We start from the raw sequence: 17,464 nt of genomic DNA, 5'->3' as shown, positions 1-17,464 counted from the left end.
GATGAACAATCACAAAATGAGAAAACTCTCAAGGAAAATTTTATTGAATTCAAGAACTGTCGCCTCAAAGGGCTTACAACGCCTTAAATAAAAAAAACCTAGCAAAATTTGGAAAATAGAATAAAAATATATTTTTCCAAAAATAAAAAAGTATGAGATAACTATTAAGATGGAAAATCCTCATCTTTAGGATTATCCTCCAACAAACGGAATATAAATCCGAATTTTATGGAAAAAGATATTGCAAAAATAAAAATTATCATAAATAGCAAAAACGCCTAAACGAGGCACTAAACGATGGATTTTGTCCAAAATTGGCCTTGCATCAGGGCCAAAGGCACTGAGTTTTATTCATTGGCTCGATTCTGATCAAATTAGAATAGCAATTCGCCAAAAACGAATCAACCCGAAGTTATTATGAAATAAAAAAAAATATTATTTTACCTTATGACGGTCCCATTTCACCATAAACTTTTTACATGTTTATAAGCCATGATCCCGACAATTTTAAAGGAACAACCTAGTCCCAACACATCAGATGCTAATACATATAAGAAAATAATATATGTTGAAGCAATTGGTCAACGAAAATTGAAATTAAAGTCTTACACACGTGCATCTATACAGCAAATCTACATTAGGACTCTGAATTGACTTGAAATTTGCTATATAAACTTTACTATTTATGTTGCAAAGACTCTTGGTCTCTCAATTTATCCTCTACTAGAGCTAATTTTTCCTTGTTTCCAAGAAGCAACTCACCCGAAATTTCTATTTTCGAGCCTTCCGACTGCAGTCTTTGAATAATGTCATGGATCATAGGTTGAAACTGAATTTGGAAAATCCTGTACGAAAGATATAGTAATAAAGAGAAAACAATGACAAGAAGTGTAACCAGCCAATAAAAAGGACTCGGGGCGCAAGCTTCCACAAGAACTTGGTATGCTGTTGTAGAAATTATAGGAGACACAACGCCGTACATTACTAGAAATGCGTACCAAAAAGCAATGCTTCCCCAGATGAAGAAGTACTAGATCCAAGTGAAGTAGCTATAGATATTGCCATTTGACAGTTTATTGTCCATGCGACACAAGTATACATCATAACCCCAAGCACTTCATAATCGACGACGTGACCATCTCCTCGGAAGGCTTGAGTTACAATAACATTTGTTGTAAAGAAAAAGATGATCATGGAACTAAAAACATCGTTCAACATCCAGCCTGGAATGCGTGGCCAACAGAAGAGAACATCCTGCACTCCTTCACTATATAACACTGATACTGTGGATTAAATGAAAAAGTACATCCTTCTTAACGTCATAATACACACAGAGGAGAAAGGATACTGATGCTACCAAAAATCGTACCTGTTGATTTTTCGAACTCGAGGACTTTGAATGAGCAAGATCGTAGTCTTTCGATACCTGAAACAAAGGCAACGAGATATGTTCTCATCGCCCATCCGATGCTTAAGTCAGAAAGGGAATTATATGCATGAGGCTATAGACTAGAAATAATAATGAAAACGTACCTGAATAATGTCCAAGGTTGGTATTTATTGGGGTAGGTAGTACATTCTTGATAGAATTGGAATTGGGTGGATGTTCTTATCCGATAGAGTCCTATTAGGTGAAGGAGTTAGACCGATACCGAAATCATGCTTAGGATAGAGTCTTTATGGTGGTCAAAAATTGAAATAGTAGAGTAGAGTTACAGTTCCAAGTACATAGGAATCTTATTAGATCAATGACAACTGTCGTGGGTCATTAAGAAAGATCTTTTCCTGAGGACTATACATGTTCGAGGATATAAATCACAGTGCATTGGCATTGCATGACCGACCATCCTCGAGCACCATTTCCTGAGGATGCCAATGCTCAAGCAAAGTAATGGTAAAATTGCAAGGGAAGACATTTGAAGTGCTCGAAATATAGTGGTCGAGCTTAGCCAAAAGTTGGTACATCAGATACCGAATAGAAAAGTTAGTGAAAATGAAAAAAAATTCTACACGGTTGATATTATCGAGAAGTTCTATTGAAGTTTTAATATATGGTTTACCTTAAGACAGAGTTGTGCAGATACATCCTGATCAAAAACATCGAGAGCAATAAAGGGAAGTGAAGTGAAACACATTGTAGAATGCCATGTACCAATCATTATAAGCAGGTTGGCTAGAGAATGAAGCATAAGCCTCAAACTAAAATAAAGTGAACCCAAATGCAATGTTCTTGTAAAAAAAGTGGCATATCTGCACCCGCTTCATAAGAAAGATGTAGAAATCGACAATCGTTAACAATAAAAATTTTCAACTCTTATTTTTGATATTATTTAGACTTGTTGTATCAGTGACTCAAAAAATCACATCTATAAAGTTAATGTTAAAGATGTCTGTCTTCCCCACTTCCTGCTTCCACAGAAGAAAGTAAGAAAATAAAAATAAGAGTATTATATAGATATAGCAAGCTCAAATCTGAAAAACTGATTTTTGTTTATCAAGATAAAATTATTTGATAAATTTTGTTTTATTTCTCATGAGATCAAAGAAAAATGGAATTAAAATTTTGACCATCATAGAAATTCGTCTGTAACACTAGTGGCCATGAACCAACAAGAGACGCTCAAGAAATCGGAACTGAGCTATGGAGAAATCACTTGACATCACAGCATGAATAAAACGTCGGTATGAAATCTCCCAAGATTTTCAAAATAAGCATCAGACTATGAAAGAGAACATTTCACAAACTAACATTTAAAAAGTCTCATAGCATGATTGCATTTTTTATGAGAGTAATCTCTAGCATAGACCTGATACAAGCTTGTAGAAATGTATACATGACATACTATACCATGGTATAGAGAATTTAAAATTTTTTTATTAAAGTCTTTAAGTATATTAAGCTTTAAATAATTTAAAATCCCTCCGTCTATTCCAAATTAATAAATATTATCCAATTTAAACGCCAAACATCACTTAAATGGCAAAGCCACCTGCAGATGCTGATATACAAAGAATTAACGTCCTTCAAATGGAAATAACAAACTAAAACTGATGTGGTCTAGGAAACACAAATACCAAAGTCAAGTCCAGAGTCGAGCCTGAGGAAAAATCCGTTGATAGTCGAGGGGCCGATGACGCGATCGAGGGCCAAGCACGTGAAAGTGGCGATGAGATTGCTCGTCAAAGCAACGGTTGATGAAACGATGTTCGAAATGTAAAATGGAGCAAGTTTCGTGTTGGGGACGAAGGTCGAAGAGTATTGGATCAACGTGTTTAAAGTTGAAGAAAACGGAGCTCGAGCGTTAAACCATGCGGCCGCACAAGTCTATAGTCCTACGGTCGCATAACCCAGCAGAAGTCCTAAAGTCACAGACCAATTGCAATATGCGACCACATGCTCTAAAGCTATGCGGCTACATAGGCCAAGTCTGAGATGAATTTTTTCAAATTTTGCATTTTTTCCTTATTTTAATTGAATTTCATTATTAGTAGATTTTTACCATAGTTAGGTTATTGTGGATGAATTTTACATTATTCTTAGATATTTTTCCTAGTTTACTTAGGTTCTCTTGAATAGTATAAATACTTTATTCCTTATTGTAAAACATTACAACTCTCATATTATTGAATATTATTCGTGAGGCATTAATTGCTTTCTCTCGTTCTTCGTTGAACAACTTGTGAACTTATCAAAATTAATCTTGTGGCGTTCAAATCAACCGGGTGAGATTCATTTAAATTGCGTAATCAAGAGGTCTGCATATTGTCGTGATTTGGGTTGCTTGGTTCCAGTTTATTGGGTTTAATTCAAAACCTTGTCTTTGGCTTTCTTGGATTTGATTCTCAATTTGTGGTGGGTTTGGTAGTGATCGTGCTACGCGGGTTCGCATCAGTTGGTATCAGAGCTTAGGCTTCAATTCAATATTATATCCCTTTTAAATTTTTGTTGAGTCTTTGTTTCTAGTTTTTCTTCGTTCTTCACGTTCGTCTATCTAGTAAAATTCTTGAGTCTTTGATCCGAATTTTTTTCATCTAAAATTTCATAAGTTGTTTTTGGGCTTATTTAGAATCCAAAACAACTTCCGTTTCTTTCGTTAGTGTCATAGTTAAAGTCCAGGTAAAAAAAAAAAGTATTGTTCACGTCAACTGTTCAAAAAAAATTATTTATTTGCAAATTAGTCCCTTATTTTCTTAAATTGTCTTTCTTAGTCCAAATTAATTCAAGAACCACTTTCTTGAATTTCAAAACTTCCAAATTCGAGTCCTTCTTTGTTTCGTAATCTCACTCACATCCGGTTTGGGTTTCACAAGACTAATTCCTTGGTTGAGTTCCAATTTATTTTTTGAAGCACGTAGTGAAAGCAACGAACGGTAAAAGGCAGAGTGGTAAGATCAATTGAGGGTAAAAGCCAAATTGAGTGAATTTCGAGTGAACTTGATGAGGCAGAAAAAGTTAGATTATAGGATGTCTGATAGAGAAGAAACACATTTTGGCAGGGACAATGATCAACTTAACATGATGGCGAAATCGATACTGTGGATGGAAATGATGATTGGGGACGTGGGGGATCGGTTGGATCAACAGGATGTGCTATTAGACATGCTTAATCCAATGCCTGCTAATCCCCAACGGGGAGCCAGTAATGCATGGCGGAATGGAAGGCGGGAAGTTAGGATAGATGATCAGGATGACTTTGAGGTTGATAGTGGATTCGATGAGGATGTACTTGTGGATGCAGAGGTTGGAAAGGTTAGAATAGAGGCTTTAGGCAAGGTGTGAGAGGTAGGAATCTTGGTGGAGACGAATTGGATGGTAATTTGGGAAATATTAAAGTGACCATTCCTTCTTTCAAAGGGAGGAGTGATCCGGAGGTGTACTTAGAGTGGGAGAAGAAGATTGAGTTGATATTCGATTGCCACAATTACTCGGGGGAGAAAAAGGTAAAAATTACGGTCCTTGAGTTCTCCGACTATGCAATAAATTGATGGGATCAAGTGGTGACGACGAGGCAGAGGATTGGGGCACAACCTATAAATACTTGGGAGGAGTTGAAGATGTTAATGCGGAAACGGTTTGTACCTAATCACTATTACCGAGAGATTCATCAACGGTTACAAAATCTACATCAAGGCACTAGGAGCATAGGGGATTACCATAAGGAGATGGAAATGCTTATTATTAGGACGAACTTGGAAGAGGATAGGGAAGACGCTATGGCTCGATTTTTGAGGGGGTTGAATAGAGACATTGCCAATGTAGTGGAATTGCAACATTATGTGGAGATTGAAGACATGCTACGTATGGCCATAAAGGTGGAAAAGCAATTGAAGTGAAAGGTGACAGCAAGGTATCAAGGTGGATCTTCGGTTTCTAATCCTTCTTAGAAGCCGAGGTGGGAAAATAATAAAGGAGATGGAGCTAATGCAAGAGAAAGACTGGAGGTACTGAGAGGAAAGGAGGAAGGAGCTAGCAAGACTACACCAAAGGTAGAATCCCAGCCATCAAGGACTCGGGACGTCAAGTGTTTTCGTTGCTTGGGAGTTGGACACATTACTTCACAATCTCCAAATAAAAGAACCATGATTTTGAAAGACAACGGGGAAGTGGAGACCGTGAGTGAAGGTAATTATGAAGACATGCCGGAGTTGGAGAACATTGACGAGGAAAACACCACGGAGTATGCAGTTGGGGAGTTGTTGGTCACGAGGTGAGCACTTAGTGCTCAAATCAAGGCGGATGACTTGGAGCAGCAGTGGGAAAATATATTCCACACACGGTGTCATGTCAACGGGAAGGTAAGCAGTGTAATAATTGATGGTAGAAGTTGTACAAACGTAGCTAGCACTAATGTAGTGGAAAAATTGGGATTAACACTATTAAAACATCCTAGACCCTATAAGTTGCAATGGTTAAATAAATGTGGGGAGGTTAAGGTGACAAAAATGGTGTTGATTAATTTTTTCATTGGGAAGTATCATGATGAAGTGTTATGTGATGTTGTACCTATGCATGCGGGGCATATTTTGTTGGGGCAGCCTTAGCAATATGATAGGAAAATAATGCATTATGGGTATAAAAATAAATATAGTTTTGCGAAAGAGGGAAAGTCTATCACTCTTGCGCCATTAACACGGCACAAGTGTATGAGGACCAAATCAAATTGACAAATGAGGAAGAAAAGAGAGTGAAAGAGTTAGAGAAAATAGTGAGGTGGCCGGTGAGGAAGAAAAAAGAGTGGGGCCACATGAGACAAAAGAAAGAGAGTCTTCCGAGAGGAGAGAAAAGCCGAAAGTGAATTTCTTTACAAAAGGAAGTGAATTGAAAAAGGCGATAGTGAAGAGACAACCAATGATTCTTTTGGTATATAAGGAATCACTCCTCAATTTTGAGGAGTCTAAGACATCCCTCCCTAGTTTGGCTACTTCTTTATTGCAGGAATTTGACGATGTGTTTCGAAAGACGTGCCTAGTGGATTGCCATCCATTAGGGGGATCGAACATCAAATTGATTTCATACCTAGAACTGTCATTCCAAACCGACCAGCTTATCGAAGTAATCCGAAGGACATAAAGGAGCTTCAAAGGTAAGTGGAGGAGTTGATGAGCAAATGTTATGTAAAGAAGAGCATGAGTCCATGTGTCGTACCCGTATTCTTGGTGCCAAAGAAAGATGGAATTTGGAGGACGTGGGTGGATTGTTGAGCTATCAACAACATTACGGTAAAGTATAATCACCCAATTCCAAGATCAGATGACATTTTAGATGAATTATATGGTGTTTGCATCTTTTCTAAAATTGACCTTAAGAGCGGGTATCATCAAATTCGTATGCAGGAGAGTGATAAATGGAAAACAGCATTTAAAACGAAATATGGGCTGTATGAATGGCTAGTTATGCCTTTTGGACTCACAAATGCATCAAGCACGTTTATGCGATTAATGAACCATGTTTTGCGTGCTTTCATTGGAAAATTTGTTGTGGTTTGCTTTGATGACATTCTAATCTATAGAAAGGACCTAGGAGAGCATTTAGAACATCTTAAATGTGTGCTTGTGATTTTAAGAAATGAATGACTTTATGCTAATTTCAAGAAGTGCAAATTTTGCATGGATAGAATCATATTTCTAGGATTTGTGGTGAGTGCTAATGGGGTTGAAGTTGATGAGGAAAAGATAAAAGCTATTAAAGATTGGCCAACACATAAAAACATAACCGAGGTTAGGAGTTTTCATGGATTAGCAAGTTTTTATAGGCGATTTGTTAGGGATTTTAGCATACTTGCCACACTACTTATTGAAATTGTCAAAAAGAGGGTTGGGTTTCAATGGGGTGTAGAACAAGAACATGCATTTCACACCATCAAAGAATGTTTATGTAAAGCATCTGTTTTGGCACTTCCTAATTTTGATAAAACTTTCAACATTGAGTGTGATGCATCAGGAATAAGTATTGGAGCAGTTTTGATGCTAGAAAAGAGGCCGATAGCATACTTTAGCGAGAAACTAAGTGGGGCAGCTCTTAACTATCCTACTTATGACAATGACGTTTATTCTCTAGTTCGAACCTTGGAGACATGGCAACACTACCTATGGCCGAAGGAGTTTGTTATTCACACCGCCATGAATCATTGAAACATTTGCGGGGTCAAGGTAAGTTGAACAAACGACGTGCACATTGGATGGAATTCATAGAGACTTTTTCATATGTCATTCGATACAAACAAGGTAAGGAAAACATAGTAGCCGATGCATTGTCGCGAAGATATGTGCTTCTCACTTTTTTAAGTGACAAATTACTTGGTTTTGAGTATGTTAAGGACATGTATGAAAACGATCTTGATTTTTCTAGCATCTACAATTCATGTAATAAGGGGCTATTGACAAGTTCTTTAAGCATAAGGCGTATTTATTTTGAGAAAATAAATTATGTGTTCCTAATTACTCAATACGTGAATTGTTGGTTAGGGAGGCACATAGTGGGGGTTTAATAGGTCACTTTGGGGTAGCAAAGACTTTAGACATGTTAAATGAACACTTTTATTAGCCTAAAATGAAGATTGATGTAGAACGAATTTGTAGTCGTTGCATAACTTGTAAAAAGGCTAAATCAAAGGTTTTCCCCCATGAATTTTATACACCTTTACTGATACCTAGCGAATCTTGGGTTGACATTTCAATGGATTTTGTGTTAGGTTTGACTAGGACTAAAAAGGGACGTGATTCAATTTTTGTTGTGGTGAATAGGTTTAGTAAAATGATACACTTTATACTATGTCACAAAATCGATAATGCCACTAACATTGCGGACTTATTTTTCAAAGAAGTAGTGCGTTTGCACTGTGTTCCCAAAAGTATTGTGTCCAATAGGGATGTTAAGTTTCTTAGTCACTTTTGGCAATAAGTTAGACACGAAATTATTGTTTTCTATAACTTGTCACCCACAAACCGATGGTCAAACTGAAGTAGTGAATAGAACAATGACACAACTATTGCGCACTGTGGTTAATAAAAATCTAAAGAATTGGGAAGAATGTTTGCCTGTCATTGAGTTTTCATATAATAGGGCCACGCATTCTATTACGTCGTTTTCACCATTTGAAATTGTTTATCGTTTTAATCCTTTAACACCTATGGATTTAATACCTTTGCCTGTGAATGAACGAGGTAGCTTGGATGGGAAAAAAAAGCCGAATTGGTGAAGACACTCCATGAAAAGGTAAGGGAGCAAATAGAGAGGAAGAACAATCAATGCACAACACAAGCAAACAAAGGTCGGAAATATGTTACTTTCGAACCGGGAGATTGGGTTTGGGTGCATTTCAAAAAGGAGCGATTCTCAGAGCAAATAAAATCAAAGTTATTGTCAGGAGGAGATGGACCGTTCCAAGTGATTGAGAAGGTCAAAGACAACGCTTATAAGATAGATCCTCTAGGTGAGTATAGTGTTTCTGACTTATCTTTTTTCGGTGCAGGTGCAGATTCGAGGTCGAATCCTTTCGAAGAGGGAGGGGATGATGTGATCCAGGAAGCACAAGTACCAAAGTCAAGTCCAGAGTCGAGCCCGAGGAAAGATCCGTTGATAGTCGAGGGGCCGATGACGCGATAGAGGGCCAAGCACGTGAAAGTAGCGATGTGATTGCTCGTCAAAGCAACGGTTGATGAAACAATGTTCGGGATGCAAAATGGAACAAGTTTCGTGTTAGGGACGAATGTCGAAAAGTATTGGATCAACGTGTTTAAAGTTGAAGGAAAGCGGAGCTGGAGCATTAACCATGCGGCCGCATAGGTCTAAAGTCCTGCGATCGCATACACCCAGCAGAAGTCCCAAAGTCACAGACCAATTGTACTATGCGACCGCATGCTCTAAAACTATGCATGCACATAGGCCAAGTCCGAGGCAAATTTTTTTTAAATTTCACGTTTTTTCCTTTTTTTAATAAAATTTCTTTATTAGTAGATTTTGACCATAATTAGGCTATTGTGGACAAATTTTGTATTATTCTTAGATATTTTTCCTAATTTATTTAGGTTCTCTAGAATAGTATAAATATTTTATTCCTTATTGTAAAAGATTACAACTCTCATATTATTGAATATTATTCGTGAGGCATTAATTGCTTTCTCTCGTTCTTCGTTGAACAACTTGTGAACTTATCAAGATTAATCTTGTGACGTTCAAATCAACCGGGCGAGATTCATTTAAATTGCGTAATCAAGAGGTCCACATATTGTCGGCGATTCGGGTTGCCTGGTTCTAGTTTATTGGGTTTAATCCAAAACTTTGTCTTTGGCTTTCTTGGGTTTGATTCTCAATTTGTTGTGGGTTTGGTAATGATCACGCTACGCGGGTTCGCATAAAAATCAGTCAATTACACATTAACAATATAGCATGGAAGGATCTTGGAATGGCCGAATTGGATACTTATAGTTGTGTTTGAGCCACATTAATTTGAAAGAATGTATTTTAAAGTAGCAGATGGATGGAGAATGTGTGGTTAAACAGTGAGGAAAAGTTTTGGATTTGCATGAATATTATTTTATTAAAGAACGTGCGATTGAAATGATGTCCAATCACTATTTAAGAATGTATATCTTTTCTAAAGAATGAAGCTCAAACAAGGCTATATTATTTTTTGGCCTTCAAGAAGCTGATGGTATAAGGAGTTGATATTTGTCCCTCCGCTACAAAGAGTTAGAAACTAATAATGGAAGAAGATAGACTTTAGAAATTTTTTGTAATGTATTCAATATGATGAAAAATAAACATGGAATGGAATAAATAATACTCAAAGCTCAAGACTGACCCCCCTCTTTCTCAGTAATCTTTTCCGCCCCCTTCTTTCTCCCCACACCCTTGCATATACACTGCTTCTAATAAAAGGTCTAACAACCTCTAACCACAAAGAGAAACTACTATTGTGACATGCTGTCATATAGTTAGCTCCCCCATGTGCTTGCTCGGCCTTTTACATCTTGTGTACGTGAATTTAATTGGGGCTTGGGCTTATCAAATACCCCCAACCCCAATGCAGTCACATTGTCCACAAGGTACAAAGAAAGAAATTGCTGGTTGATTAATTCAAATCGCTCCCACGTGGCTTCCATAGGTGAGAGACCTTTCCACTGAATTAAGACTTCCATTTCCTAGTTGTGCCCTACTTTGGAAGTGTAAGGCCAACTGAACAAGCGGAGAGTCTTTGGGTAGCACAAGCCTATCAGTGGCCTCATAACACAGAATGCCCAGGAGCGGCTTGCCCATTCCTCAAGGAAGTGACTAAAGCACCTAATTCTTAGTCTTCTTTTATGGCCTTTCTGACCGTATCTTGCTCAATCGTGCTAGGCACACTCATGGTCATGATGGTTGCAGTTGCATCCACTCTTAATAGTGCATCTGCCACCTTGTTCTCCAACCCAGCTTTATACTCTATACCAAAATCAAATCCCAAAAGTCAGTCAGCCATTTTTTATAATCCCAGCTCACTTCCCACTACTCCAACAAAAATTTAAGGCTACGCTGGTTAGTTCGCACAATGAAGCTACGCCCTAACAAATAGTGCCTCCATATTTATATTGCCATTACAATAGCCATAAGTTCTCTTTCATCAATTGACTTACTCCAAACCCGCTGGGGAAGTACCTAATTGGAATACACAATTGGCCTCCGATCTTACATGAGAACCGCCCCTAGTCCATACTCAGAAGCATCTCCACAATAAATGGCTGCGTGAAGTTGCCCCAAAATTGGTAAGTCACCATGGTTGTTTTCAATTTCAAGAATGCAGCCTCCATCTCCTAATTCCTCCCAAAACTGTCCTTTTTTAATTGTTTTGTGTCAATGACCATGCTATGTTCCCATATGACTTCACGAATCGACAATAATATCCCGTTAGTCCCAAAAATCCTCATAGCTCCCTAATGATTTTGATCTGGGCTAATCTCTCATGGTTGCAACCTTTGTTTCGTCTGCCACCACCCCTTTCCCAAGATAATATGCCCCAGATACTCTAATTCCATTTGTCCAAACAGACAGTTCTTTTCATTAGCATACAACCGATTGTCAATCAACACGTGCAACACAATATGTAGATGATCCCGATGCTCATCGATGGTGCGGATTAATACTAAAATATCGTCAAAAAACACCAAAACAAATTTTCGGAGATGATTTCTAAAAATCTCATTCATGAGAGACTGGGACGTTGCTGGGGCATTCGTTAACCTGAAGGGCATGACAAGGAACTCATAATGCCCCCCTCGAGATTTCGAAAGGCTATCTTTGGCACGTCATTAGGCCTCACTTTATTCGATAATAACTCGACTTCAGGTCTATCTTCGAAAAGAGGGTAGAGCCATAAAGCTTATTGAGCATCTCATCAATTACTGGGATTGGAAACTTGTTAGGAACGGTAACTTTATTCAAAGCTCGATAGTCGACACAAAACGTCCAACCTCCATCTTTCTTCTTTACTAATAATACCGAGCTTGAAAAAGGACTAATTCTTTGTTGTATCAACCTGTTGCTAATGTTTCTCGGACCAAACATTCAATCTTGCTCTTTTGAAAGTGTGGGCTGACGAGGGCCGAACTTGGATGTAAATTAATAGCATGGTTATGGCCCCTCAAAGGGAGAAGACTCTTGGGCGTCTCAAAGACGGATGCAAAATCCGTCAGCACCTTCGAAATTATTTCTAGAGTTCTTTGGCAAACTTTCTCAATTTGAACTATAATATTTTCCAACTCCAGAAGTGCCTCTTCTCCCCATGACTTAAAGTACATTGACCTTAGCAATATAGATGCCTTGCTCAAACTCGAATCTACCTTCAATGTCACCTTCACGTCCACCACCGTAAAATTCATTGTGAGGGTCAGCCAATTAATGCGTATTTTCCCTAGTTTGTGCAACTACTGCATACCTAGAATAACATCAAAACTTGCTAACTCTAATAGCAAGATATCATCTTCCACCGTCACATTCTGCAGTTGCAACTTCACGCCTCTGTAAACTCCTTCCCTTTTTACCGTGAACCCAATTCCTATGATAACATCGTACCCAGTTGTGCTAGATAAATGTAGACCTAGTTACTGAACCTTATCAGAAATGAAATTATGTGAAGCCCAACAATCAATTAGTACTATGACCTCTTTCAATCCAATCGAACCCTTCAATTTCATGGTTTATGGAACAATGAGGCCCACCATTGAATTAAGAGATAGCTCAACAAAGGCACTAATGCTCCCCTGCATCATCGTCGGTGCTTTCCAGTTGCTCGCTGAGGTCACCTATGTACTCCTTAGCCAGGTCCTCCAAGCATTCTAGCCTTTCTTCGCCTCCTAGATCCTCCTCTTCATTTTCCCTAATAACCATGACTTGGAGTTCCCTATTATTACATAGGTGGCCAATCACAAACTTCTCATTTCATTTATAACACAAACTGACACAGGACGAAAACGTGGATAATAATAAAAGTGTCTAGTTCATAACATACGAACAAGTGTGCTCGAATTTCACTTGAACGGAGGTGATCATTATTTGGAATCCACCAAATAAATATTGAAACTAAAATGTTTCATTAAACAAGAATTGAATAATGAAATTTGAATTTTGCAAAGTGTACGAAGCATCTACGTTTATAGGCAATATTATTATCTATTTCTACTAATGCTAGGAAATTGAAATAAGGAAACTAATGAAACCAAATCTAATTAAAACTCCTATTCTAAACAATAAAGAAATTCTAGTCCTAATTAAATAAATGATAAAAATCCTGTCACAACTATACATATAAAAGATAAACACAACTAGAAAAGATAAAGTTAAACACAAGTTTCCTAGTAAGAAATAATGTTTATCTTATTTATTTCCTTTTCTTAATTGGTTTTGGATTTTATCTTAGTATTGTCCCACATTATTCCATTCCACTTCAAAATAACTCGACCCGAGTTGTTATCAGGATACAAAGGCTTATCGAATGAAAACTCATCGTTTGAATTTGTAATGGTCAAAAAAAATTTCCCTTCCACTTTAGAAGCTTTATGTGTCCTTCTTGTTGTAATCTATTTATTCTTCCACTTAAACTTGTAGGTATTCTCTCTACCCGTATATATATCATTCACATTAATTTACCATGATCTATCCAGTAGAATATGAAACTCATCCAATTGAAAAAGATCACAAACAATTTTTGATTTGTCTAAAACCCCAATTGAAAAAGGGACCTTACAAATTTCAGTCTCTTGAATGGACGAACCTTTATTCTCCTTCGGATTTATTCGATAATGTGGCAAAGTTAGAAGGCTAGCCCTAGGTACCAAATCGATTCGGTGCTGAATATTCCTCATAGGAGGCAACTCATTCGAAAATTCGTCGAAAACCAAATCTTCAGACTCTGTTAATATTTCTTGCACCTCAGATGGAACATCCTCGTCTTCATTGCTATAAAAAGCCCCTTAACTACAACCAGATAAAAACAATCAGACTCTCTTCCAGAGTCTGCAACCTCCTTCTCATTACTTGTAAGGGCAAGAAAACTCTCAGTTCGTTGTTAAATAGATTTCTCCTCCTATTTGAGAGGAGCCATAGTGATCTTATGACTGCCCCATAAAAGGAATATCACATTATCACACCCTTTAAGAGTTGAATCCATATCAAACTACCATGGATGACCCAATAGTATATGGCAAGCATACATGTCTATGACATCACACATAATTTTATCCTTATAATGTTTATCAATGGAAATGGATACTTTGCAAGTTTCAGTAACTTGAACGGAAGGACTTCTCTTCACCCAACAAATGAATATGGTGGTTCTCCATGGGCACCAACCTCTTCGATACAAAGTTCTCTCAATTTCCGTTGTCCACAATCACTTCACACGCTTTATTCTTGATAAAACAAAGCAAACGGAAGATGCAATGACTTTGCCACTCCTCCTTAGATGACAAAAGGATTCGTTACAGTACCATATATAGATAGATTGCTGTTACCATATTTAGTTTAATTTGGTTCTATTTGATGAGAGAACATCACATTAAGAGGCATTAAGTCTTATTGAGTATATTTGACACACACCTCCTATTATTTTCTCTTCGAACTACAGGCTTAGCGATTTTTTCATTGTTGATTGTCTATTGTTGATTATGTCCATTGTTTCCAACACCCTGCATAAATTGGTACATGACACAATACAGAAACATGGATAATAATAAAAATGTTTACTTCATAATGCACAAACACAAATGGGTGTTTGCATAATATTTCGCTCAAACGAACGTGATAATTATTTGGAATCCACCAATAAATGGGAAAACTAAAATATTTTATTAATCAAGAATCAAATAATGAAATATGAATTCTGAAAATTGTATAAAACATCTATATTTATAGGCAAGATTATTACTTATTTCTACTAATACTAGGAAACTGAAAGAAGGAAACTAATAAAATCTAATCTAGTTAAAGCTCGTATTCTAATTAATTAAAAAATAATAATCCTAATTAAATAAAAGATAAAAGTCCTATCACAACTATATATATAAAAGATAAACACAACCAGAAAAAAATAGAGTTAAACACAAGTTTCCTAGTAAGAAATAATGTTTATCTTATTTGTTTCCTTTTTTGATTGGTTTTGAATTTTCTCTTGTTATTATCTTACATTACAAACCCTTTTCCTTTTTCGTTTGGATTTTTGCATAAGTCAATCGTTTGAAAGGAGAATTGAGTTTTGGTGGAAGAATGGCACAACTGGGGATGATTTCCAATAGTTTGTCTGCCTTTAGAAAGGTGGAGAAACCTAGGATGTCTGGACATTTAAACTTAATAGGGGCCCTTTTTAATTTTGTTAGGGTAAAACTACTTGGGCCTTGTTGAACCACATAATCCCTTTCCTCTACACGTTGGACTAAATCCATAATTTACTCCAGGGCCGCTGGGGGTTAATAGTTGGACCTTAGCGTTGACTCTGGGATTTAGACCATTGATGAAGCTACATTCCAATACCTCCTCCAAAATGTTCTATAATGGTGATGCTAATTTTTCAAAGTGCCGGCGGTATTCCTTGACGGTTGTATTTTGTCGGAGAGCTAAAAACTGGGCATAGAATGAGCCTTCTTGCGTTGGATGAAAACAGCGCACTAAGCGACCCTTCAATTCCTCTCAATTTTTCATGGGTCGCTAGCATTCCTCCCAGTGATACCACGCCAGAGCATCTCCATCCAAACACACGGAATCGGCATCCCACTTTTCTTCCTCTGTCGTCTGATTTATATTAAAATATCACTCCACCCTGAACATCTACCCATCTAGGTCACTTCCATCAAACACCAGCATGTCTAATCACTGGATGCGCGATTCTGGCCTCCATCCATTGTCGAACCCCCTTCCACTGTTCTGGCTCCTTCCAGAACATTCTTGTGCATCCCTTAAATTTGAGGATGATTCTAGTAATTGTAGGTTGACCACTCCCTTTTCTTTTCTCTCTCTTTCTTAAGCCTCCCACGATCTAAACATCAGCACGAATTTTCCTTTTAATTCAGTTTGTAGTTACTGGAAATCAATCCGTAGAGCTTCCATACCGAATTGTAGAGTTGAGTGATTAGTTGCTATTTGTTGCTCTAAAACTCCTACGCGATCAGTGAGTGTCATGGTTATGCAGGTTGGATCCAGTACTCTGATATCACTTTGATGGGATGAGGGGTTGATATTTGTCCCTCCATTACAAGGAGTTAGAAACTAATAACGGAAGAAGATAGACTTTGGGAATTTTCTGTAATGTATTCAATATGATGAAAAATATACATGGAATGGAACAAACAATACTCGACACTCAAGACTGACCCTCCTCTTTCTCACTAATATTTTCTGCTCCCTTCTTTATGTTAGCACATACAAGAGCTTTCAGTTTAGGTGCGGAGCGACAACATATTACAGATGAACAACTAATCGCAAGATCCAAAAATGAATCCTCCAAATGCATGTTGAGAGCAAACGATAATGATTTGTCATCAATTATCAAACCAAAGGAAATAGAACTTCCTTTAGATAAACTGAGCCGTGAATTTCCTTCTCTTATTTGCTTTGATATGCTTACACTCGAAGCCTGAGACTGTTGACCCATCAAAGATCTAATATAATATTGAAAATCATAAATCCAGAATTTAGGAATCCAGTACCTTCGCAATAGCTTCCTTGTCTCCTAGTTTTTCTAGGTCATTTATTTCTGGAGAGTCTAAGGTAACCACAATTTGCTTCATGTCGTTTCTAAGCAATTTACAAGCATACCTACATGATACATTGTACTACAGATCACATAATGAACTGTCCCCAATGCAGCATTTAGAGAAGAAGAAGAAAATGTAACCATAATGAAGCATGTCACCATTACCCAATATTTATTGCTGTCTCCATCTTGTCATCAGTTATGATCCAAATCTTAATTCCAGCATTTGCAAGCTAGTCAATGCATTCAGGAACCTTCACACCAGAGAAGAGATCAGATCAAGAGTAGTTAGTAATGAACACCTATAACTTGAAATTTACAAAACATAGAATGAAAACTGTAAGTGTTATGCCCTAGATCCAATCGATTTAGGTTGTAAACGCTTTTAATATATTTAATGCATTTGATTTTGGCGAGATCTATTATTTATTTAAATTAATTTTGTAATAAATAATATTAAATAATAGAATCCGAAGACCCAATTTTTAGGTAATCTGTTAATCACAAGGAGTTGTGATTGTGAGATACAAATTACATATAATTGGATCTTGAATAAACCATGGTCGTAAGTAATAACGAGATACGGATATCGTTAATACAGTTAGACCATCACGTGTGGCATTTCTTACTTATGAAGTAAGCAGCTGATCTCACGAGCTAAAGTGTGGTGACACTTAAATGAACATGTGGATGTTTTGTTGTAGAACAAAACATTGGAGACCCGCTAAGAGATTCCACATGGA

General features: G+C 37.3%; 1 protein-coding gene across 1 annotated transcript in view; it reads right to left on the bottom strand.

Annotated features, from left to right (window-relative positions):
* Window positions 1-16,328: 16,328 nt before the first annotated feature.
* The window catches only part of LOC111400134 (probable phospholipid-transporting ATPase 8), a 5,840-nt gene continuing 4,704 nt past the window's right edge, over window positions 16,329-17,464 (bottom strand). Inside the window, exons 6-8 of the mRNA XM_023027573.1 lie at window positions 16,887-16,954; window positions 16,675-16,783; window positions 16,329-16,607 (exon numbers count right to left, since the gene is read on the bottom strand). Of these exons, the coding sequence (XP_022883341.1) occupies window positions 16,329-16,607; window positions 16,675-16,783; window positions 16,887-16,954 (456 nt within the window). The remainder of the gene's footprint in view (window positions 16,608-16,674; window positions 16,784-16,886; window positions 16,955-17,464) is intronic.

This window comes from Olea europaea, chromosome 10 (genome assembly GCF_002742605.1).
Source record: "Olea europaea var. sylvestris chromosome 10, O_europaea_v1, whole genome shotgun sequence".
NCBI classification, from domain to species: Eukaryota; Viridiplantae; Streptophyta; class Magnoliopsida; order Lamiales; family Oleaceae; genus Olea; species Olea europaea.
The sequence above is the reverse complement of the archived record's forward strand: the minus strand, read 5'-3'. Positions and strand labels throughout refer to the sequence as shown.